The 20,781-nt window shown below is 46.5% G+C and overlaps 1 protein-coding gene across 1 annotated transcript; it reads left to right on the top strand.

Moving 5' to 3' along the window:
- The first annotated feature begins 861 nt into the window (after positions 1 to 861).
- Positions 862 to 14,971, top strand: HSD3B1 (hydroxy-delta-5-steroid dehydrogenase, 3 beta- and steroid delta-isomerase 1). Its single transcript, XM_006275551.4, has 4 exons — positions 862 to 970; positions 1,241 to 1,463; positions 9,640 to 9,804; positions 14,011 to 14,971. Exons 2-4 carry the CDS (start codon positions 1,310 to 1,312, stop codon positions 14,823 to 14,825), a joined length of 1,134 nt encoding a protein of 377 aa, XP_006275613.1. The 5' UTR covers positions 862 to 970; positions 1,241 to 1,309; the 3' UTR covers positions 14,826 to 14,971.
- Positions 14,972 to 20,781: the final 5,810 nt, after the last annotated feature.

Raw genomic sequence — 20,781 nt, 5'->3', positions numbered from 1 at the left:
GCTTTGCTCTTTGAGAGTCGACAACAGATTGCAATGCCATCCCAGGAATGATTCCTATTTGGAGTCCTCCCCAGCCTCTACTTTCACTCTGGATCTGAGGGTCTCTCCACTGCCAACCATGGCAGGGATTCATCACAGCTGCTGACCCCTTGGCAACCTTTGCCTATTTTTCTCTTATAGCCTTTGTACCCTTTCAAACTTTATAATTTTGGAAGGGAGGGACAGCGAAGACACACAACAAGGCAGGGCAGGGTGGCACCTTAGAGACTAACTAGTTCAGAGAGTCATAAGCTTTCATAGGCAACAGTCTACTTTTTCTGATGCTATGAAGCAAGGCAAAGTTAATTTGGCTTTTGGTGTTTAAGCAGTTTTACCTCAACACAGCTAAAACTGACACAAACAGCTCTCAAACTGATGAACGTGAATACCAACAGAGAGAGACAGATAAAGGATACACAAAGTTAATCATACAGAACATAGGTAATATCAGCAGGGTTAAGTATGGTCTCCTGAAGAATAATTAATTCCTTTAGTCCTGAGAAGAGACTGAAAGGAAATATGAAGCCAACAGATAGACACTTTTGGACCCTGCCGTATTCCCTCCTGAGATTAAGATGGTGGGAAATGGTCAGAACTTTGACACTCAGTACTGGTTGCAGCAGAAATTACACAAGGTTTTGTTTTGCTTTGTTTTTATTTATTTATTTATTTATTTATTTTTTGCATCAGAATTAGAAAAAAGGGGCTACATTTTAATATGCGCTCAGAAATCTTTTGCTTCAAAGATGTTCTCCAAATGGGCGGGCAGTGGCTAGGGGGAGCTTTAGTTTCATCATAAATTGAAGAGGGAGGAAGGGAGGGAAAGCAAGATAAGAACGGTGGCAGATGTGAAGCATATAAATACTAAGAGCTGTCTGGTTCCTTCTTATAAACCCAAGGAAGTAGGAATCCAGGCCAGAGGCAGATAACTGTAGGATTTATTTACTAATAACATTTATTTTAACATTTTAATTTTAATGTGTTCAGTTTATAGTATCTAATTCTTAAATGCTTAGTGATTTTTGCATGGTAACAATGCATGGGCAACTTCTGAATATTAATAATCAGATAATAGTTTTAAAGTTGTTGAATTTGGGTTGGTTATTGAAATTATATTCTTTTCCCTTTGCAATCTCTTTCTGGTATGATCACTGATTTTCTTAAGCTTTTTGAAGGTAATGATGATTGTTTTTCTTTTCAGTCAGGGCAAAGAATATCTGCTCCATGTTCTAGAGCTGGCCAGTTTGCAACTGAAGAGCAAGCTTTTGCAATGTCTTTGGCTGGAGTGACCTGTCTGGTGACAGGAGCAGGGGGATTTCTTGGCCAGAGAATTGTCCATTTACTGCTGGAGGAGGAGGAGGCACTCGCTGAGATCCGACTTCTAGACAAAGTCTTTAGCTCTGAGACACTCATGAACTTTGCAAGTAAGTGAATGTCCTTAGGATGGCATGTGCATGTGTCTGTGTAGAAAAAGGATTTTTACAATACATTCTCCAGAGGAAACTCTTGGAACGCTTGCCCATTTAATAGTTTTGTAGAGCTGGGACGCATTTTAATCATGAAACCTCAAAGGCCATATGGTCTAGAGGACTATTCATTATTTTATTGGAGTGTATCAGACTAGTTTTCATTAGATTAAAGCCCCCAGGTCAGTTTCATTATAAAATCTGTTATCAGTTAGTGGAAGAGAAACCAACTTTCAGTTTACACTGAGACTTGTAAGTAATTTTAGGTTAAGACTGAGATGAACAAAGCCCCATATTGGAGTAGCAAGAGGTGCTGTAGTTCAGAGTGGAGGGTCATTGGAAGAGCTATGCAGCAGGGTCCAAGACTGGAATAGCAGAGTCCAAGACTGGAATGCAAATCAAGCAAAACCACCAGTGCAGTTATTACTGATTATTTTTATTAGTGTAGTGCCCTGCAGCTTTGGCTGAAATCAGAATTACTTCATAGTGTGCACTGTACAGACAGCATATCACAAGAGAGAGTCCCTGCTGTCAACAGGAAGAGAGTTCTAGTATTCCTAGATGGGAAACCTGATTGAATGATTTGCTCATTATCACATAAGAAGCTGTTGGCTGATCCAGGAACTGAGTATAACATTAAAAAAAAAACCCAATCCCATTTGAAAATTGAAATTAGTCCTTAGGAGTAAAAGTCCTGTTGCCTTTTGATAAAACTTCAGCTCCTAACTCATACAGACACATTGGAAAATGTTACCTTTAGTCCAGTTCCTTAAGCACACATCCATTTTCTTCTCAGTAGTGATTATCCATATAAGCACTTACACAGAGAATGATACACAATATGATAAAGAACCGATTTTTCTGTAGAAATTTTAAGCCAATATATAGAGTTCTACAGAATTACTGTGCTCTGTTTAATTGCATGAAGTTTTAGGAACATTTTCAGAATTTGTTTTTTTCCAACTAAATTCCATTGAATATTTCACTGAGGATTTTACAAGGTTCCTTGGCAGCTCACTTAATGTATCTTTACTCCTGGAATTCAGCAGCCTCTATTATTCTACTTCCAAGGCAAAAGTTGCAACCACAAGTGGGATTAACATTATGGAGCCTTACCAATATTTGTTTTTCCCTACTTATGCTACAATACAGCATGGCATATTGTATGTGCTCCTCTGTATTAACTAGGAGATTTGAGGTATAATTCCCCTGGGAGGAATGAGTGTTTTGGGGGTTTTTTTGTGGGGTGGGGGGGGGGGTTGTTCTGTTTTGTTTTGTTATGTTTTGTTTGTATAATTCAATCCTAGCTAGTCCGCAAAGCTCTATCCAGTTTTTCCTAAACTCCCCCAAGAAAAATACCACAGATCCAGACACCTTCTCTTACCCCCTCATCCCCTTACAGCCTCATGCCCCTTGCCCAGCTGCCCAGAGACTGGAGTGTGCAACAGGTCACACACCAGATTTTTTGATTTGCAAACAGAAAGGGGGATAAGTGAATGGCCTTCCAGAAAGCCCCAAATACACCTGAAGTTCCCTATACTCTGTCTGCAGCTATGATAACCAATCTTGATGATATAGGAAATCCTTGGTTGATACAGGAACTGAGAATAACATTTAGAATATCCTCTACACCCCATGTCTGTAAATACAGCATTTAGGGACTGTGCCACAATCACCTGTCTCAGGAGAAACTGAAATATTTCAATCTAGTATCATTCCCAGTCCATTTCTAACTCGGGTTCTTATTCTGGGTTTACAACTGCTGCACAGCTATTGGGCTAGATTCCTCTTTATCTCTATTAGTCTTACCCCAGTGTAACTCCAGGTACTTGGCTGGCACATTTATGTGTCTTGATTTAAGGCAGGTTTTTGAAGGCAGCACTGACATAGCCACGTGCAGAGTACAGCAACTCATTCTTGTCTAAAATCCTTGAGTTCTTTTGATCTCAGTGTCCTTGACAGTATGTGCTCTATAGCAGAAAATGAAGGCATTGTTGCATTTAACAGTTTCTTGCTTTGTATCAGTTTAAGTTGGAAACACTATCATTTGTATAACCACTGGCCTCTTGCTGGGACCCTGAAGTCACATTTTATTTGGATAAAATAGATTTTTTTGTCTCCCACATTTGCATTCTGGAGGTGTAGTCTATGGAAGATTCAATTCCCAGCATGTTCTAATAAAAATAGTCTTGCAGGTTGAGGCCTGTGGTCTCCTGGAATAAAAGTTTTTATCAGACACTAATATAATAAGCTACATCATAGCACCCCAGGGTCATGGCTCACCCTGACCACTTTAGTGTTAGGTGTTTCTCTTGGAAAGAAGATACATATCTATAACTGATAAATACTGATAGAAACATTTCTACCATATTTGCCTGACATCATACTGCATACTTCTCAAATAAGTATCCAACTTCCTCTACTGATTGACAGTATAGTTTCACTTTTTGGCAGCTGCAAAAGATTGCAAAATTGTTTTGCTGTTGAAGAATATTTGTTTGGGAGATTCCACTGCAGCATTAGACTTTTAAAATATAACCACAGTTTAGCGCTGAGGTTATATTTTTTTTTCTCTACAGCTGCACTAACAAGAGACAGCCAGATCATTCCCAGAACATCATCAAAATATGTCTGAAGTAGGACCAGTAGAAACATAGAAAGAGTAAAAATGACTGAGTTTCCTAATAATAAACCAGATCATGGTCACTTGATTCCTTACAAATGAAAATAAAATATTATTGTTCTGCTCTGAATGCCTAAACTAGATCAGACAAGGTTCTTTGGGTAAATGTGATATTTTTTATTAGTCCAACTCAAATAGTTGGAAAAATTCTTCTTAGCAAGCTTTCGGATATAAATACCCTTTGTCTGGCTGAGGAAGCATCTGCAGTTGGTGTGTGCCAAGAGCGATGGGACAATTTTCTCTCCTTTCTTCCCAGTTTCAACACACACTTTTCTGTTAGCACAACAAAGACTGCATGTGTAAGTTTCGTTTGTTAAATAAGGAGCAACTCACTGGACAGACCAAGCAGAATGAAAACTGGTATGAATAAGGTTCATCAGGTCCACATTGTACTCATGGGACATCTTACATCATGGGCATAACTAGCGGTGGGCTAGAGTGATACTCATCCTGGGTGCCAAGCTAGGAGGGATGCCAGAATCACCCCCACTTCCCTTCAGAATCTCTGCCCTGGCAGCATACCCATGCCAGGAACTCCTAAACTGCTACTGGCTGCAGCTGCTATGGTTGCTTTAAGAGCAACAACTGGGGTGGGGAGAGCATGTTGTGGCAGCTGCAACTCAGCAGACAAATATTTAGGCATTTCTGGCATGAGTAAGACTGCTGCACCCCTACCTCTCCCTTGGAACTGCTCCCTGCATTAGAACATGTACCCCACCTCTCAGAGCTGGGCACCCCTACTATCCTGCAGGGTTTGCCCTGGACACCAGTTCTGCTTATGTCACTGCCAGGGGCCTTTTGAACAGGCTTTCTTGCATTTTATCATATTATACACAACTGCTTTAAAATCTTTGACACCAAGTAGGCTTATAACAGCTAAGCAAATAGATAGCAGCAGTAGATCCTGCAACAACTGCACTGTGTAGATCAGTTTTCAAGGGAGAGTTCTCACATACACATAAAAAAAAATTGGAATTTGCAAAAGTAACTAATTTCATTTGCTCAACTCTTTCACATGCCTTTTCAGTAGTCTGATATGAGCACACAAAAAGTATGAGAATTTATGCCTAAAAAGACATATTTATATGCATCCCTTGTGTAACTGTAGTAGCTCATCGTTCTCACCACAGACCAGAAACACACTTTACAAAGACATGGATTCTATACCTATTGCTGGTTGTATGTGAAAATGCTGCCAGTAGCACGTGTATTAGAACAAGCCTAAATTGCAGATTCTTTGCAAAAGTTTCACAAGGCTTTGTGCCTGTCAAGCTTGGGCCCATTTGTACACACATACAGTCTAGAAACCAGATAGTAGGCCTTTTGAAAATGTAAGCCTGGGTAATAATATATGCTAAATAATAATGAGGGTAAATGTCCTACTCACTATTGCTAGATAACTGACATTTTTATAACTAACAGGAACTTAGAATTTCATTTCAAGTCATATGCCAACAGTCAGAGCAGAAAGAGACACCAGAAAGCTGTAGCATGAGAATATTTCTGAATTACTAAAAGCTTCAGTTCTAACCTGTTGAACAGGTAATTGGGAATCCAAATAGAAGACTTCCTTAAAGCAATATACATTCCTGTTAAAAGCATAGTAAACAGGTATGTATCTTTCTTTCACTAAAAAAAACCCTGAAACCCTTGACTGTATTATAGCCACTGGTGAAATTCTAGGGCTAGGGACAGGCATTACACATAAACTGTTTTAACTGATCATAAACTAGTTTAAACCTGTAACAGAACAGAAGTGCAGTGCACATAAACCAGTTTCAAAATGCCTGAAAGGAGTTTGAGATAAACCTGGTTGAATGCAGAATCAAGACTTAACTGATTTGGCTTAAACCAGTTTATGCAAATGTCTGTCCCAGACCCCTTGCTGGTTTAAGATAAACCCCCAGCATCCTGGCATGCTCTCTGAGCTGGGCATGGCTCTCTGCTCCAGCCACAGAGCTGACCTCACCCCTCTGGCTCTCTAGCTGGAGCAGGGACTGGCCCTAGCAGAGACACACTAGAGGCAGCCAGCACTGCGCTGGGGATGAGGAGCACAGCCCCACACATCCTGCCCGGCCACTTCTATCCCCGCAGCTCTATGCCGTGCCTACAGCTCCGCACTGGCAGCAGGGAAGCCCCGTGCTGGACTCTGCTGCACCCCCTGAAGAGTGCGGGGACCTGTGTGGTGGGGAAGGGGGAAGCAGCTGACTCCAGCACAGGGTATCCCCTGCTGCGAGGGCTGGAGCTGCAGGCTCAGGTTCAGTGAGCAGAGCCAGGGGGACTAGGCAGGCTCCACTCCCTCCCCCTGTGCAGCACTGGCCAGAACTGTGCCTGCACCAGGCACAAGCATCCTGACCTCCCTATGTCTGCAGCTGCCGCCAAGCTGTGGGGGCTGCATGCTATGGGGGAGTGTGTGGAGGCCCCTACACCTCCCGCCCTCCCTCACACCCTACTACACTCCCTGCCCAGCTGAGCTTCATGCTCCTGCTGTCCCTCTAGGAGGAGGAGAAAGAGGAGGAGGAGGAGGAGGGGGAAGAGTTCCCCCCAGCATGGAACAGAGCCTCCCCCTGCCCTGGGATGGGGAGGAGTGGGAGGAAGATTCCCCTACGGGGGCTGGGCAGCATCCCACAGAGCCACACCTCTGCAGCAGCAACAGGGGAGAAGCATGGGGAAGAGTCCCCCTCTGGGGCCAGGCAGCCTCACAGAGCACCCCCTCCCCACCCCATTGCAGGGAGGGGAGGAGGAGAGAGAAAAGCCCCCCAGCACTGAACAAGGCTCCCCTCCTGGCCCCACAGCAGTGCAGGAGAGGGAGGAGGGGGAAGAGTTCCACTCTGGGGCTGGTGGCCCTGTGTGCCCAGATTGCTCCCAGCTGTCAGTGAGCCACTGGGGTGGGCCTGCCCAGGCCTGGCCATGCATCACACTCCTCAGCTTCCCTGTGGAAGGGAGGGCTGCTCTAGTACCCCTGGGCTTCTAGCTTGAGCCACTTCAGGCATGTGCAAAACATCTATCCGCTTGCAAAATGGTTCACTCTGCAGGTTAGACTAACCTGAAAAGACTGAATCAATTCAGGCTCAGGCTTTTTGAATGTCTGTCCGTAGCCTAGCATGTCACTCTGGATTTCAATTGTAGCTCATGTTGCCAGCAAAGTAAACTGAATGGGCCCTGACCGGGTGGGGGTTGTTGTTGTTCACATCAGTGTTATACCTGTCACATGGAAAAAGATTGAAACAGCATGCAGCAGCATAGCAGAAGTGCAGAGGTGCAGGAACCATGACTAGAATGGTAGTAAATGCTTCAGAACTGGACTGAAATGAGGGGAGCCCAGTGCTAAAACCATGGGAATGGTCCAGACCAGGATGGAGGGAAGTACATTAACGGGTGTGTGAGGCCAAAGCCTTAAAAAGAGCAAGTGGCATGGGCAGCTGATGAGTTCCCCGGCAGCCGATCACCAATCAGGGGGCCGGGGGCAGAGGGAGAAAAAAAAATGGGGGGGAGTCCTGAATGCGCTCACATGCAGGGGGAGGGGAAAGGGCCATGGAGGGGAGGGAGAAAAGAGCCAAGGCCAGGGGGAGGGAATGAGGCTGGGGCCGGCACAGGGCAGGGATTGGGCTTGGGGCCAGGGTCTGCTGCACCCATGAGACTGCCCCTTCCCCTGTGCCAGGGGTTATTGCCCGGTGCTGGCATCCACTGCCCCGCAGCCCTGCAGTGACCCTGCCTGCCTCCCTGCACCGGCCTCAATCTAGCCCCAGACCCGTACTGCCCAGGGGTGCCCAGAGCTGGAACAGGGCCAGCCTTGGCTGTGCCACTGGGCTGAAGGAGATGGAGCCCCTGGGGACCCTTGCCCCACCCTGTCTAAGTTGTCCCAAGCAGCTCCTGCAGAGTTGCAGCATTGCGTTGGGGAGCCAAGGGGGGCACATGCCCTCTTCCCACAATCTTTGCATGGGAAAAGGGTGGGCTGCAGCTGCAGGGTGAGCTGGGCTCTGCCTGCTCCATGCCTTGCTGCAGCCTTTGAAAGCAGTGCGTCGCCATGTGTGTCCCACCACTGGGTGAACTGGACAGCAAGGCACATTGTGCTGTGCTGCACCGCTTTCAAAGGCTGTAGCAAGGCATGGAGCAGGCAGAGCCCAGATTACCTCACAGCTGCAGCCACCCCTGCCCCGTGCAAATATCAGGGGGGCCATGTGCCCCCCTTGGTTCCCCAGTGCTTCAACTCCGCTTGTCCCATGACCTGGCCCAGCTGGGGCTCCATTCACTGTGAATGGGGCCCTGACCGGGTCATGTCGTGGGGCAATCAGAGCCCAGAGGCTTATCCAGAGCTGTGGTGTATTGGAGCCAAGGGGTTGGGGGAATGCGATGCCCCTCCCCTGGCTCCCCCGCAGTGTGCACAGCAGCAGGAGCCACCGGCCTCCAACTGCCTTATGACCTGGTCCAGCCAGGGCTCCATTTACGGTGAATGGGGCCCTGGTCCGGCCGGGTCACAGGACAATCCTCACAGTGCAGCAGGGAGTGGGGCAGGGGTTGAGGTGAATGATTTGCCCCTGCCCCTACCCCATTCCCTCCTGCACTGTGGGGGTCTTGATCTCTCCCCCCACACAAAGAAACTTTACTTACCTGCCTGTGCCTGCTGTGCCAGGCATGCCACTCCCCCTGCTGCAGCAGTCTGCAGCCAGGTTACCCGGTGGCAGTGGCGGTGGCACTTCTCAGGGCAGAAACAGCCAATCTCAGGGGGTGCACATGCACCCACATGCTCCCCATACACATCGCCAATGTCAAGTGGTACTGCAAGTCAGGACTCAAATAATCAGTGTCGAGAGGCTAGGAAAATAAGAGGTTCCAGGCCAGGAGTAGCATGAGGTGTTGTAAACGTAACTGCAGTGCACCAGAAGACATGTGAGAACCACCCTAGCAGAGGGAGGGCTGGCATAACAAGGAGGATTGTTGGGCAAGAACCATGTGATTCTGCACAGCTGTGTGTACACAGTCTCATGACTGGAAGAGGTCTGTGGCTCATTTTTAGAGAAAACTCATATGATAATTGACACCTTCAAGTTGCTAGCAAATCACTACAATATTTGTTTCTAACTGTCCCCAGTATGAATATAAAGGTTGATTTGTATTCAGCTTGTAGGCAATTTTCTGGGACCTGTTGGCACTAGGAGAAGGTTTTTTTTAAAGAAAAAAGTCATGTTGCATATTTGCTGCAAAATCATTCCCCACGGTAACCAAATCATACCCATCTATACAAAGCTGTTATTATCACTTGACAATTACTGCTTCTGTAAAAATGCCTTTTGTTCTACCTGCCCCAAAATGCCTCCACCCAAGTTTGGGCTGTTGGTGATTCCTAACTGCAGTTCTAAACCCTCACAGGGTCCTACCCTTCACCACTCTATCACTTCTCTTAGCCATGTCAACAAGGGTCCTTTTCTTCATTTCATGTTGTTTTGGCAGGGTACAAGGGTAAGGCTGAGGTGAAAATCCTGGAGGGGGACATCCGAGATGCTGCCTTCTTGCATCGCGCCTGCCAGGGCATTTCCCTGATCATCCACACAGCTTCCATCATTGATATCTTGGGTCATGTAGAAAAGCAGCTGCTCTGGGAAGTCAATGTTACAGGTGAGCTGCTGGCTGGATTTTCTGTACTGTTTCAAGCTTTGTGTCTATAGTGTTGATCACGTGTATAGGGAAGTGAGCATTTGCCCTGACTAAATATGTGATTCATATGACTACTCTGCACTTGGTGTCATAACTTACACAAGTGAGAAGGATGCACAAAGCATTGCCATTCTGATTTCTCTATATCCTACACTCACTCTGCACCAGCAGAGACAGGGCAAGGAAGAGCCAGGCCCTGAGGCCAGAAGTCTCCTCTGAATGCCAGTGTTCCAATACAAGGTTCTTTGGGTAAATCTGATATCTTTTGTTAGGCCAACTCAAATAGTTGGAAAAATTCTTCCTTGCAAGCTTGTGGATACAAATACCCTTCATCAGGCAGAGAAAAGTTTCAATACTTTTCTTAAAGAAAAGAGACTGACTTTTCCCAAGCCCCCACCATATCTCACCACTTTCCTCACTTGAAACTACACTTCGAACCCCAACTGTAGTTTCACAGTACACAGATAATTTCTAGAAATCCATAGCTTCAGTACAAGGTTATATGCTAAGTCATTGTGCCTGTACTCTTTGGTTAAGGTCTTGAGAAAGGATTTATATTTAAAATGAATGAAATTTAAGGCTGTCAATTAATCACAGTTAACACATTAACAGAATTAATGTGTTAATCAGTTCTTGCCTTCATTTTTTAATGTGTTAATCACACATGTAGTTTTGGAGCCCACACCTGGGCTCTGCTCCACCGCCTCCAGGCTGCCCAGTGGGCAGTGGTGACAGTGCAGAGGACTACAGGGCAGCTCAGACACAGGCTCTAGGTAGCTGCAGCAGGAGTGGGGAGATGCACACAGACACACATGAGCAGCTGCAGCCTGCATGCTGCATGTAGAGAAACTCCACACCAGTAAGTCTGGGAAGTGTGAGAGGGGAGGAGAAGGGATGGGTGGGAAAGGGTAGATCAAGGTCCCCACAGTGAGGTGGGGAGTGGGGCAGGGACAGGGGCTGCTGTGAATGGGGCCCCAGGGCTGCAGCGGGCCATGAAACGGAGCTGTGGGTGGTTCATCCAAGGGCACAGGGGGCACAGCTTCTTGCCACTATGCGCACCCCCAGGGTAGGCATAGGGGGCACATGCCCCCTGAATTTGTGCACAGGGAAGATGCGGGCTGTCTGCTATGGGCTGGGGCTCCGCACCCTGCTGCCTTTGTCCCAAGAGCTGCGTGATGCCATGTTGTGCCTCCCGCCACCAGGCAGGCAGGGGACATGCAGCACAGTCAGCATGCAGCTCCTGGAGCAAGGGCAGCAGGGCTCAGAGCCCCAGCCTGCAGAGGCAGCCTGCCTCCACCGTGTGCACAAATCAGGGGGTACATGCCCCCCATGACTCCCCCAGGGGTGTGCGCAGCAGTGGGGAGCCATGCCTCCCCGTGCCTCTGGACGAGCTGCCCGCAGCTCCGTCCCATGACCCGCTCCGGCCCCAGGGCCCCATTTACCCCAACATCTGCCCCTGCCCCACTCCCTCCCTCAATCTGCTTCCCCCACCCCCTTCCCTCTCCCCCTGCCCCTTCCCCTCCACACACTTACCTGCTGGGCATTGTCTGTGTCTGTGTGTCTGTCTGTGTGTGTTTGTATGTGTCTACTGTGCATTAAGCATCTTGTGTAGATGCACCAATGATGTATGATTTCCTCTGTTGTAAGAATTGCATTAAACTCTTCAGGGATGTGTATGTCAAGTTTTGTTATTTTTCTCTCTTAAAATGTTAAATACAAGGAAGTCCTTTGAATTAAGTCCTTCGGTCTTGATTCAGTCCTGATTCAAAATAAAACAGACTTATTAGGATTGCTCATGTAGTAGTCCTTTGCAGGGCTGGTCCATTAAATATTTACCTAAGAAATAAGATGAGTAATCTACCTTTTATATTTTTACAGTATGTTATTTAAATCCAAAATCATAACACAGTTTTATGTATTCATTTTTACAGGAGTCCAGTTGATACTGAACACAGGCTAACTGCCAAGATATTTTTTTCCTGTTTTCACCTTATGGGAGCTTGCAGTCTCATTTGATCATATCGAGTCCTCCAAAACCTTACTAGTTTTTGAAACTTCATTGGTAATATGGGTTAAGAATTTTCTATAGGATCCTGGCTTCCATCCTTTGCAATTTGCCCTATACACATCTACATTTTAATGTTGACTTTATTCCTGGATGTTTAACAATCATGTTTTTTTCATTACTTCCTAGTTATCTAAGCCTCTTTTTGGTTTCTTGTTAAGGACTGAAAAAGGAGTTCAGCGTACCAACCATGTTAAAATCAGTAATTCCCCCTACTTCTCATTTATTTAGTGGATCAAAATTTAATCACTATTTTTTTTTCCATTGACACAATCATATTTATTCTCCATATTCTCTTGGACAATATTAACCCATTTTCTATCTTTGCTTATATTTTTCTGTCTTCACCTTCTTCCTTAACAGATTGCAAGGACTTGCTTGTTTGTGTTTTTCCCTGTTTTGTTTTCTGTGTTATTAATTATAACTCCAGATCGTCAACCAGAACTTCTGCACTTTAATGCACAGTAGACTATTTTACTGTGCACTAAAGCATCACATAAAAAAGTGACATTATACTAATGCACAGTAAAATAGTCTACTGCGCATGGAGTGTAACTTAGAAACTGTGCAAATGCACTATTGAGTATTAGGGAAGCCTAATGCACATTAATTTAGTACCTCACATTGGAGGTACTGAATTTAATGTGCATAGAAAATGTGCATTAATGCACATGTAGACATACCCAGTAAAGGATGGACTAAGAAACTGGGTCTTTGGTACACAATATAAGTGACAGATAATAAATGAGGCACTATCTTAAGGATCTTTGCTTCAACCCAAGTCAGATTTTACTTGATCTTACAATAGCAATGTGAACATGAAGTCAATTAAATTGCTATAAGATCAAATTGTACTCTCACTGAACAAGTCAGATACAGTGTCTACATCCCCACAAGCAGGAACTTGCACCTTGTGGCAACCCAAAGACTTTTGAGGTGCTACAAAATGCACATGGCTCATGTGAAAAGGTTCACCATACTGCATATTTGTAGTGTAGAGGCAAAATTAGATAGCAGGAAATCCCAGTACCTAAAAAAAAATTGTCCAAAAAAAAGCCAGGCAGCACACAGTGTGCGCCACCTGAAACTGGAGCCTGGTCAGCCAGAGCCATGGTTCAGCTGCCAGCCAGGATCATCGCTGCTGCAGCCCCAAGAGGCCCCCAGGTAAAGCTGCTGGCCCCAGCCTCCCCTACCCCACCCAGGGCAATTTGCCACATACCACAGGGCCCGTGCAGGGTGTTCCCTGGGGACAAGTAGCAGCAGCACATCTATGTACAACTGCTATTTGTCTATGGGGAAATACACATGCACACTCATGGGGACACACCCAGCAGGTGCATCTACATGTACACTTTACTGTGGTGTTGACTAATTATCTACACAGTAAAGTGTCGCCATCTACACATGCACCGCTATTAGGGTGCAGTAAACTAATTAACTCCATTGTAAGGTAGTACTGTCAGGGACAGTACTATTTTTCATCTGAGTCATTAAGTGCAATCAAACACGTGTGTAGACAGTGACCGCTGGGTGCAAATTGTGCTTGGTTAGCCCAGCCAGCTGGGGGCCAGACCCTTAGGTCCTACCAGGCCCTCCACCACCTGATGCTGCTACCCGGAGCCTAGGGTTGTGTCCGTCCCTCCCCCCCCCCCCCATTGTCCCCTGATAGCCCAGGGCTGCTCCGTCCTGGCTCAAATTGCTGCAGTCCTGGGTGCGCATATAAACGCTGAGCCCAGGAGCAGTTCGCTCCAGCTCAAATGGCTCTGGACTTTATTGTGTTGCATGCACAGCATATGTAGATGCACCCAGTATGAAAAAACAAGCTAGCAAGTATTATATATTCATATTTTTTCATTCATATGTTCAAGCAATTGTGCTGACTCTCTATTTTCAAATTAAAATAACTACAGTTTGATTAAACATACTGTCTAAATTGAGATGGGGTTTTGGTAGCCTCCAGAGTGAGGTTAGTCAGGAATCTGGCATACCTGTTTCAAGATATGTGATTTTAAAATGGAAAACATACTTTCCCCCAGCTGGGGAACCCAAGATCTGTCAGCCAATCCAGTAAATTGCTGCCTTAACACCTTCTTCTTTTGAAGGTACTCAGCTACTGCTGGAGGCGTGTGTCCACAGTAACGTCCAATACTTCATTTATACCAGCTCCATAGAAGTGACAGGCCCAAACTGCAGAGGTGATCCCATCTGCAATGGTGATGAAGAAACAGCCTATGAGAGTTCACTAACATTTCCATATGCCGAGACAAAGAGACAAGCAGAGAAACATGTCCTGAAGGCAGATGGTCAGGCACTAAAGGCAGGTGGCATCTTGCAGACATGCGCCCTACGGTCTATGTACATCTTTGGAGAAGGAAGCCAATTTCTCCAGAATCACCTGGATCAAAGCCTCTTGAACAAAAATATCCACCTGCGTACTTCCAGGAAAGAAGCTTTAGTGAATCCTGTATATGTGGGAAACATTGCCTGGGCTCACATTCAAATCGCCAAAGCCCTGAAAGATCCAGAAAAAGCTAAGCAGATCAGAGGGCAATTTTACTATATCTCAGATGACACTCCCCCCATGAGCTATGCAGACCTAGATTATGAGCTGACAAAGGAACTGGGCTTTGGAATTGAGCCCCAGCTGCCCATGCCACTGGTAATGCTGTACTATTTTGCATTGCTACTGGAGAGCTTGAGTTTCTTGTTCAGGCCCTTTTTCAGATACATCCCCTCTACCAACCGTCACCTTGTGAATCTGATGAACACACAGTTTACCTTCTCCTACAAGAAAGCACAGAGGGATTTTGGCTATGTACCCCGCTACACATGGGAAGAGGCTAAGCAGCGCACTGGTCAGTGGATTGCCTCACTGATTCCACAGAGGAGAGAGTACCTGAAAAACAAAACTGCCTAAGTATGAAAGAAGCAGACTCTGCAAGATAAACAGGCTCATCAGCAATAGAAGAGCTGAATGGGTTTCAGTAGACAATGACAAAGAACTAAAATGTGAGATCTGTGCAATGAACAACTTAAATGAATAAAAAAATATGAAAAACTTCATTTGTTTGTGGTATATAAGCGGATATGGGTAAAAGTGCATGATCCACACACATCTCTGTCCAGCTGTAAACAGATATCTCATTTGAGACAGTCTAGACTCATCAGAGTCAAAACCTGGAACAAAAGAGGAGTGGCAAAGCCCTTTACACATGTAGCTGTTCAAGCTACTTTGCTGCCCCTCTGCCAGTAAATGGCCAGGGAGATCACATAGGCTTGGTCTTAGAATGACTGGTAATTAACTTGAAGAAGCCATGATTAACTTAGTCATGTCATGGAAGAGACTGAGGGAAGGAGGGGAGTATTAGAACATTTTCTCTTGTGTACTTCACAGGTATTTGAAGTAGGAGACAACAGACTCTTCTGTCTGTAGAATACCAGGACAAAAAGCTTTCTCTAGGGAGACCTGTGATGTCTGTTTACACCAGGGGTGGGCAAAATACAGCCCACGGGTCAGATCTGGCCTGCACACTATGCGGGGCCCCTCTAAAATTTAGAAAATTATTACCTGCCAGTGGCTGCCTGTCAAAGCTGATGAGGTGCCAGTGGCAGGAGGAGTTGGCACCGGGACCCAGTGGTGGCAGGAACTAGGGGCGGCAAGAGCAAGGTCCACCCAGCCCCACCTCACACCCAGCGCCTAACTGGAAGCTTCTGCCTAGCAGAAGCTTCTGGCCTGGTGACCATGGGGCTGTTCCCCTGCCCTCTATCCAAGAGTAGAAACTCAGATAAGAACAGGCAGAGGGAGGGGGGAGGAGAGAATCACTGGTGATCGCCCCACTCCGTCGGGGCCAGGCTGAGCCGAGCTGGCTCCATGCCATGCCACGCTGTCCAAGCTATGCAGCCAGGAACTGGGTCCTGCCAGAGCCAACCTGCCCCAGCCAGCACCACATGATTCCCGGCTGCATGGCAGGAACCACACTATGCAGCATGGAACCCGCCCAGCCAGGAGGGAGGGGAGGGCAGGAAGCAGTGGCAGGCAGGCAGGCGGGGGGAAAGGTTGTGGTGGGCAGGAAGGAGTGGCAACAGTGCCTGGAAAGCGGTGGCTGAAGTGGTGGGCAGACACGTGAGATGGAAAGTAGGGAAGCAGCAGGGAAAGGGCAGCAGCAGTGGCAAGGGAAGTGGTGGCAGCAGGGGAAGTGCCAGTGGTGGGGGTGTGGCGGCAGTGGAGGGTGGGAGCATGGGTTCCACACCAGTGCCCCAGGGTTAGCGGGGAACCAGGGTGGGTGTCAGGAGCACAGAGCCTGGGTGCGGGGTGTGCCTGGCTCCACTGCACAAAGCTCACATGCAGTCGACCCAAGCCATGTGCCTCTAGGGAGAGCCAGGAACAATGGAGCCAGCAACCCAGCCCCACTCACTGCTATGCACAGGTCATGGAAAACAGCAGAGAGCTCCATGCTATGGAGTTGGGCCAGCTCCACCCCTCTCCTTGCTGCCCTGGCTGAGCCCCATGACCTGCACTGCCAGCTTCATCATGCAGGGCTTGGTGGGGTTGGCCCCACACACTGCCATCACCTGCAGCCAGGGACTAGGGTGGGAGCATGGGGAACTGCACGCTATGGAGCCAGATGGGGCTGGCCCTGCTCGCTGCCATCACATGCAGCTCCAGACACTGGCATTCTCCAGTGACTCCAAAGACCTCCCCCCCTCCACACACACATGTACCCACACACATCACCCACCACCATACCCCCAAATACACCCACACCCTCAAACAGCCCCCACACACACTCCGCCATCCCCCACCATTCCCCCAAACACACCTTCCCACACACATCCCTACCCCAATCACATACCCCACACACATCCACATCCACACACCATACCTATGCCCCCATGTTCCCACCACACACACGCACACACACTCCCCAACCCCCCCCATACACCCCTTTACTGCCCACACACAATATACAAGAGTAGGAGTGTATTTTGAGCTATTACACAATCGCCTCTAGATACACTATGCAAGCACACATAAATCAGGACAATTTTGTTTTTAAATAAAATTAAAATAAGTTATAGTAAATGTTTGAATTTTTTATTATATGATTTTGGTCTTTTTCCAGTTTCAAGATGACAACACCTTCCTTTCCAAAAGGAGTACTTCCGAGGCAAGCGGAGGGACTTCCAGTGGACAAGGTCAGCGGTTAGAGGTGGGACTTCCGGTACCAAGATGGCGTCCCCAACAGGGCACCCATCAAGGGGTGGGGCTACCCTTGCAGCCCTCGGCAGCTCACCAAAGTTTGTTAAATGGCCATCCAGCTGAAATAATTGCCCAGGCCTGGTGTATAGTGAGCAAAGCATATAGTGTGTGTGTAGTGAGTAAAGCACACAGAGTGTGTGTGTGCACTGAGGGAGGAATAGGGAGAGTGTGTGTGTATTCATAGGGTGAGTCCCACAAGCACCCCCCACCATACACAGACACCCATACTCCCCTTGCACTGCCATACACACAGACCCCCATACCCACACCCCCTCACACACCCCAGCCACCCTCTCCCCAGACACATCCCCCCACAAACTCCATACCTATCCACACCCCAGATATCCACACACACCCACATGCTCCCTCACACCACACCCACACCCCACACACCTATCCACCCCCCACAGCCCCCATATACCCACACCCTCTCCCACATACCCACACACCCACAGCCCCCCACAAACCTATACCCACCCCCACACCTCCCACAGTAAACAAGAATAAGACTTCATTTTAAGCTTTTGTGCAATCACCTCTGTGTACACTTCACAAACACATGAAAGTCAAGACAAAAATATTTTTTTTAATCAAATTAATGAATATTGTAGAGGTTTTATTTTTAGAATATAATTTGGTGTTTTTCTGATTCTGAGATGGCAAACTCCCTTCCTGAAATGAGTATTTCCGGGGGTAAAGGGAGGAGCTTCTGGTGGCAAAGGGTGGGGGTTAGAGGGCAGGACTTCCAGCCCCAAGATGGTGACCAGGGGGTGGGGCACCTGTCAAGGGGCAGGGCTACCCATGCAGGCCTTGACAGCATGCCAAAACTCAGTAAGCAGCCCTCCGCCCAAAATAATTGCCTGCCCCTGCTCCAGATCTATCCAATTTAATGCTCTCCCTCTAGCATCCACTCCGGTGACTGTCAGACAGGATATTAAGCTAGATGGACCGTTGGTCTGATTCAGTATGGCACTTATGTTCTTAGGTTCCACACAAATTTTAAAATAAGTTTAAAATATTAGGCATAATATTTTCACGCACATTTTCATCTGAACACCAGTAGAACTACTGAATACCTGCAACACATGTTCAGTGATCACACATGCTCCTTTCATCAGACTCAGAAATAAAATTATTTTGAATAAATATTTCCTAAGACAGAATTTCCTGGTTTTGTCTTTAACAACATCTAGGCTGTGAAGTAAACTGCTAGCAATAGGCCAAGAAATCAGGAATTTGGCAAATGTAAATCAGATGCATAGATCTTTCATTTCTCTTACACAAAATGATGTTGCTTTGCAAGTTATAATTTTATTATTGTTGTGGTCTGGGCATAATTTTGTTAAGATAGTTTTCACCAAATCATTGTGGAAAAACAAATAAGGCCCTGCCCAATGAAACAGCATGCTTTAAAACAAAACATCCTTTAAAATGGTCTTCTAACACAGCAGGTCCTAAATTACAGGAAGGACCAGAATGATCTGCTGTTGTTGTTTAGCACTAGACTTACCTGAAGCCAGTCTGTTTGACACAGGAAACAATAAGAGTCTTTGGCTCCACTGTCTGGCTTCTTGTGGTATTATCAAAAATTGTGCAAAGTAAATTTGAAATGTAAAGTATATCACTTCAGAATTACTCATATACTCCAGCAAGAATGATTACATTTTACAGGGGTAATGCCATGGGATACAGGGCAGGGTGTTTCCCCAATTGCCAAAACTGTGGAAACTTCAAGTTCATATTAACAGTTTCCTTTCAGGAATTTGTACCCAAATAAGGGACATTTTTCACATCACACTACTTTATAAACAACCCTAATATACTCTTTAGAGATCTTATAAACATGGCCTTTACTTTTAGTAAAACCTGAGTTGAGAGGCTTGAGTACTTTTAGAATGCCTGAGTTGGAGGCTCCATCCTGTGGTTGAGAACATGAATACCCCTTTCACTAACAGGCAGGGAACTGACTTCAAACCAGTCTAAAAAGCGCCCACAAATCATAGTCCTCTCTCACCAAAAGACATGGCACTCTCACCAGGACCCACTTCACAGGGCCTTATAGCCAATAATTAAAACCTTTAGATCATAGGTATGTGGTTGTGAACTGGAAAACCCATGGGCAAGAGCAATAACTTCAAGTGTGAGACTCCTGGCACTTCAGAGCAGCTACAAATATACACTGAGCCCTAAGTTTATTAATTGACTTGGAGTTAGGTACAGCACTCAGTGTACATTAGACAAGTCACCAAGTTGAAGGATGGTCACTAAAGTCCTATCTCACCTAGCAAAATGAGGTATGTTGAATAAATAGGTTAGTTATCCCTGTAATTTTTTTTCTTGTTCCAGATGGGGCACATAGTAAGGCTGCTTTGTTTTTCTCTGTAGTGAAATTAATGGTAGGGTATACAGGATTCATTGAAAAATGAATCAAGGAAAAGAAATGAGAAAATAGCATTCTTAATGAGAAGGAAAGGGCAAGGGAGGGGCAGGGGAGAAGGTGTTTTATTTTATATGGAAAGAAACTGGCTGCAGCAGAAATCTGAAGTACTACAACATACACTAGAAAACCTGGGCATTTTTGCCCAGGTTTAACTGAGCTCCTAAAACAGTACATTGGGAGCAAGAAGAGGGCACCAGGCAATGTAGGGCCCCTGCAAGACACAAACACTAATCTGGTGGCCATGCCAGACAAGAAAGCTGATATTTTTAACCGTTTCTTTGCCTCTGTTTTCCTGAACAGGGACCGGGATATCCCACCTACCAGAGGTAGGGACAATCTTGGGGGTAGCTCTATCAAGCCTTCAGTCAGTGCAGATGTAGTTTGGGATCTTCTGGAAGAGCTAGACATTTTTAAATCTGCAGGTCCAGATGCCCTCCACCCGAGGGTGTTGAGGGAGCTGGCAGGGGTCATCGCGGAGCCTTTGGCCCAGCTGTATGAGCATTCGTGGTCATCTGGCCAGGAGCCGGGGGATTGGAAACTGGCTAATGTGGTCCCTATTTTTAAGAAGGGGAGGAAGGAGGACCCATGTAATTATAGGCCTGTAAGCCTCACCTCGGTGCTTGGGAAGCTCTTGGAGAGGATCATCAAGGAGCATATCTGTGGGGGGCCTGCAGGGCAGATCATGCTCAGGGGCAATCAGCATGGGTTCATCAAAGGCAGGTCCTGCCAGACCAACCTGATTGCCTTTTACGATCAGGTAACTAAATCCTTGGATGATGGTGTCACTGTAGACATAGTCTGTCTAGACTTTAAGAAGGCCTTTGACACTGTCTCTCACCCCATCCTCATCAATAAATTACATGAGTGCAGCATTGATGCCTGCACAGTTGGATGGGTAAAAAATTGGCAGAAGGGGTGCACCCAGAGAGTAGTGGTGGACGGGTTGTACTCAACCTGGCGAGATGTGAGCAGTGGGGTACCCCAGGGCTCGGTCGTTGGGCCCGCACTGTTTAACATCTTCATCAGCGACTTGGACAAGGGGGTGGAAAGCACACTATACAACTTTGCTGATGACACTAAGATGTGGGGCGAGGTGGACACACTTGTAGGGAGAGAGAGACTGCAGCTAGATTTAGACAGACTACAAAAGTGGGCATACGAGAATAGGATGGG

Source organism: Alligator mississippiensis, chromosome 1, assembly GCF_030867095.1.
Source record: "Alligator mississippiensis isolate rAllMis1 chromosome 1, rAllMis1, whole genome shotgun sequence".
In the NCBI taxonomy this organism is placed as follows: Eukaryota; Metazoa; Chordata; order Crocodylia; family Alligatoridae; genus Alligator; species Alligator mississippiensis.
The sequence above is the reverse complement of the archived record's forward strand: the minus strand, read 5'-3'. Positions and strand labels throughout refer to the sequence as shown.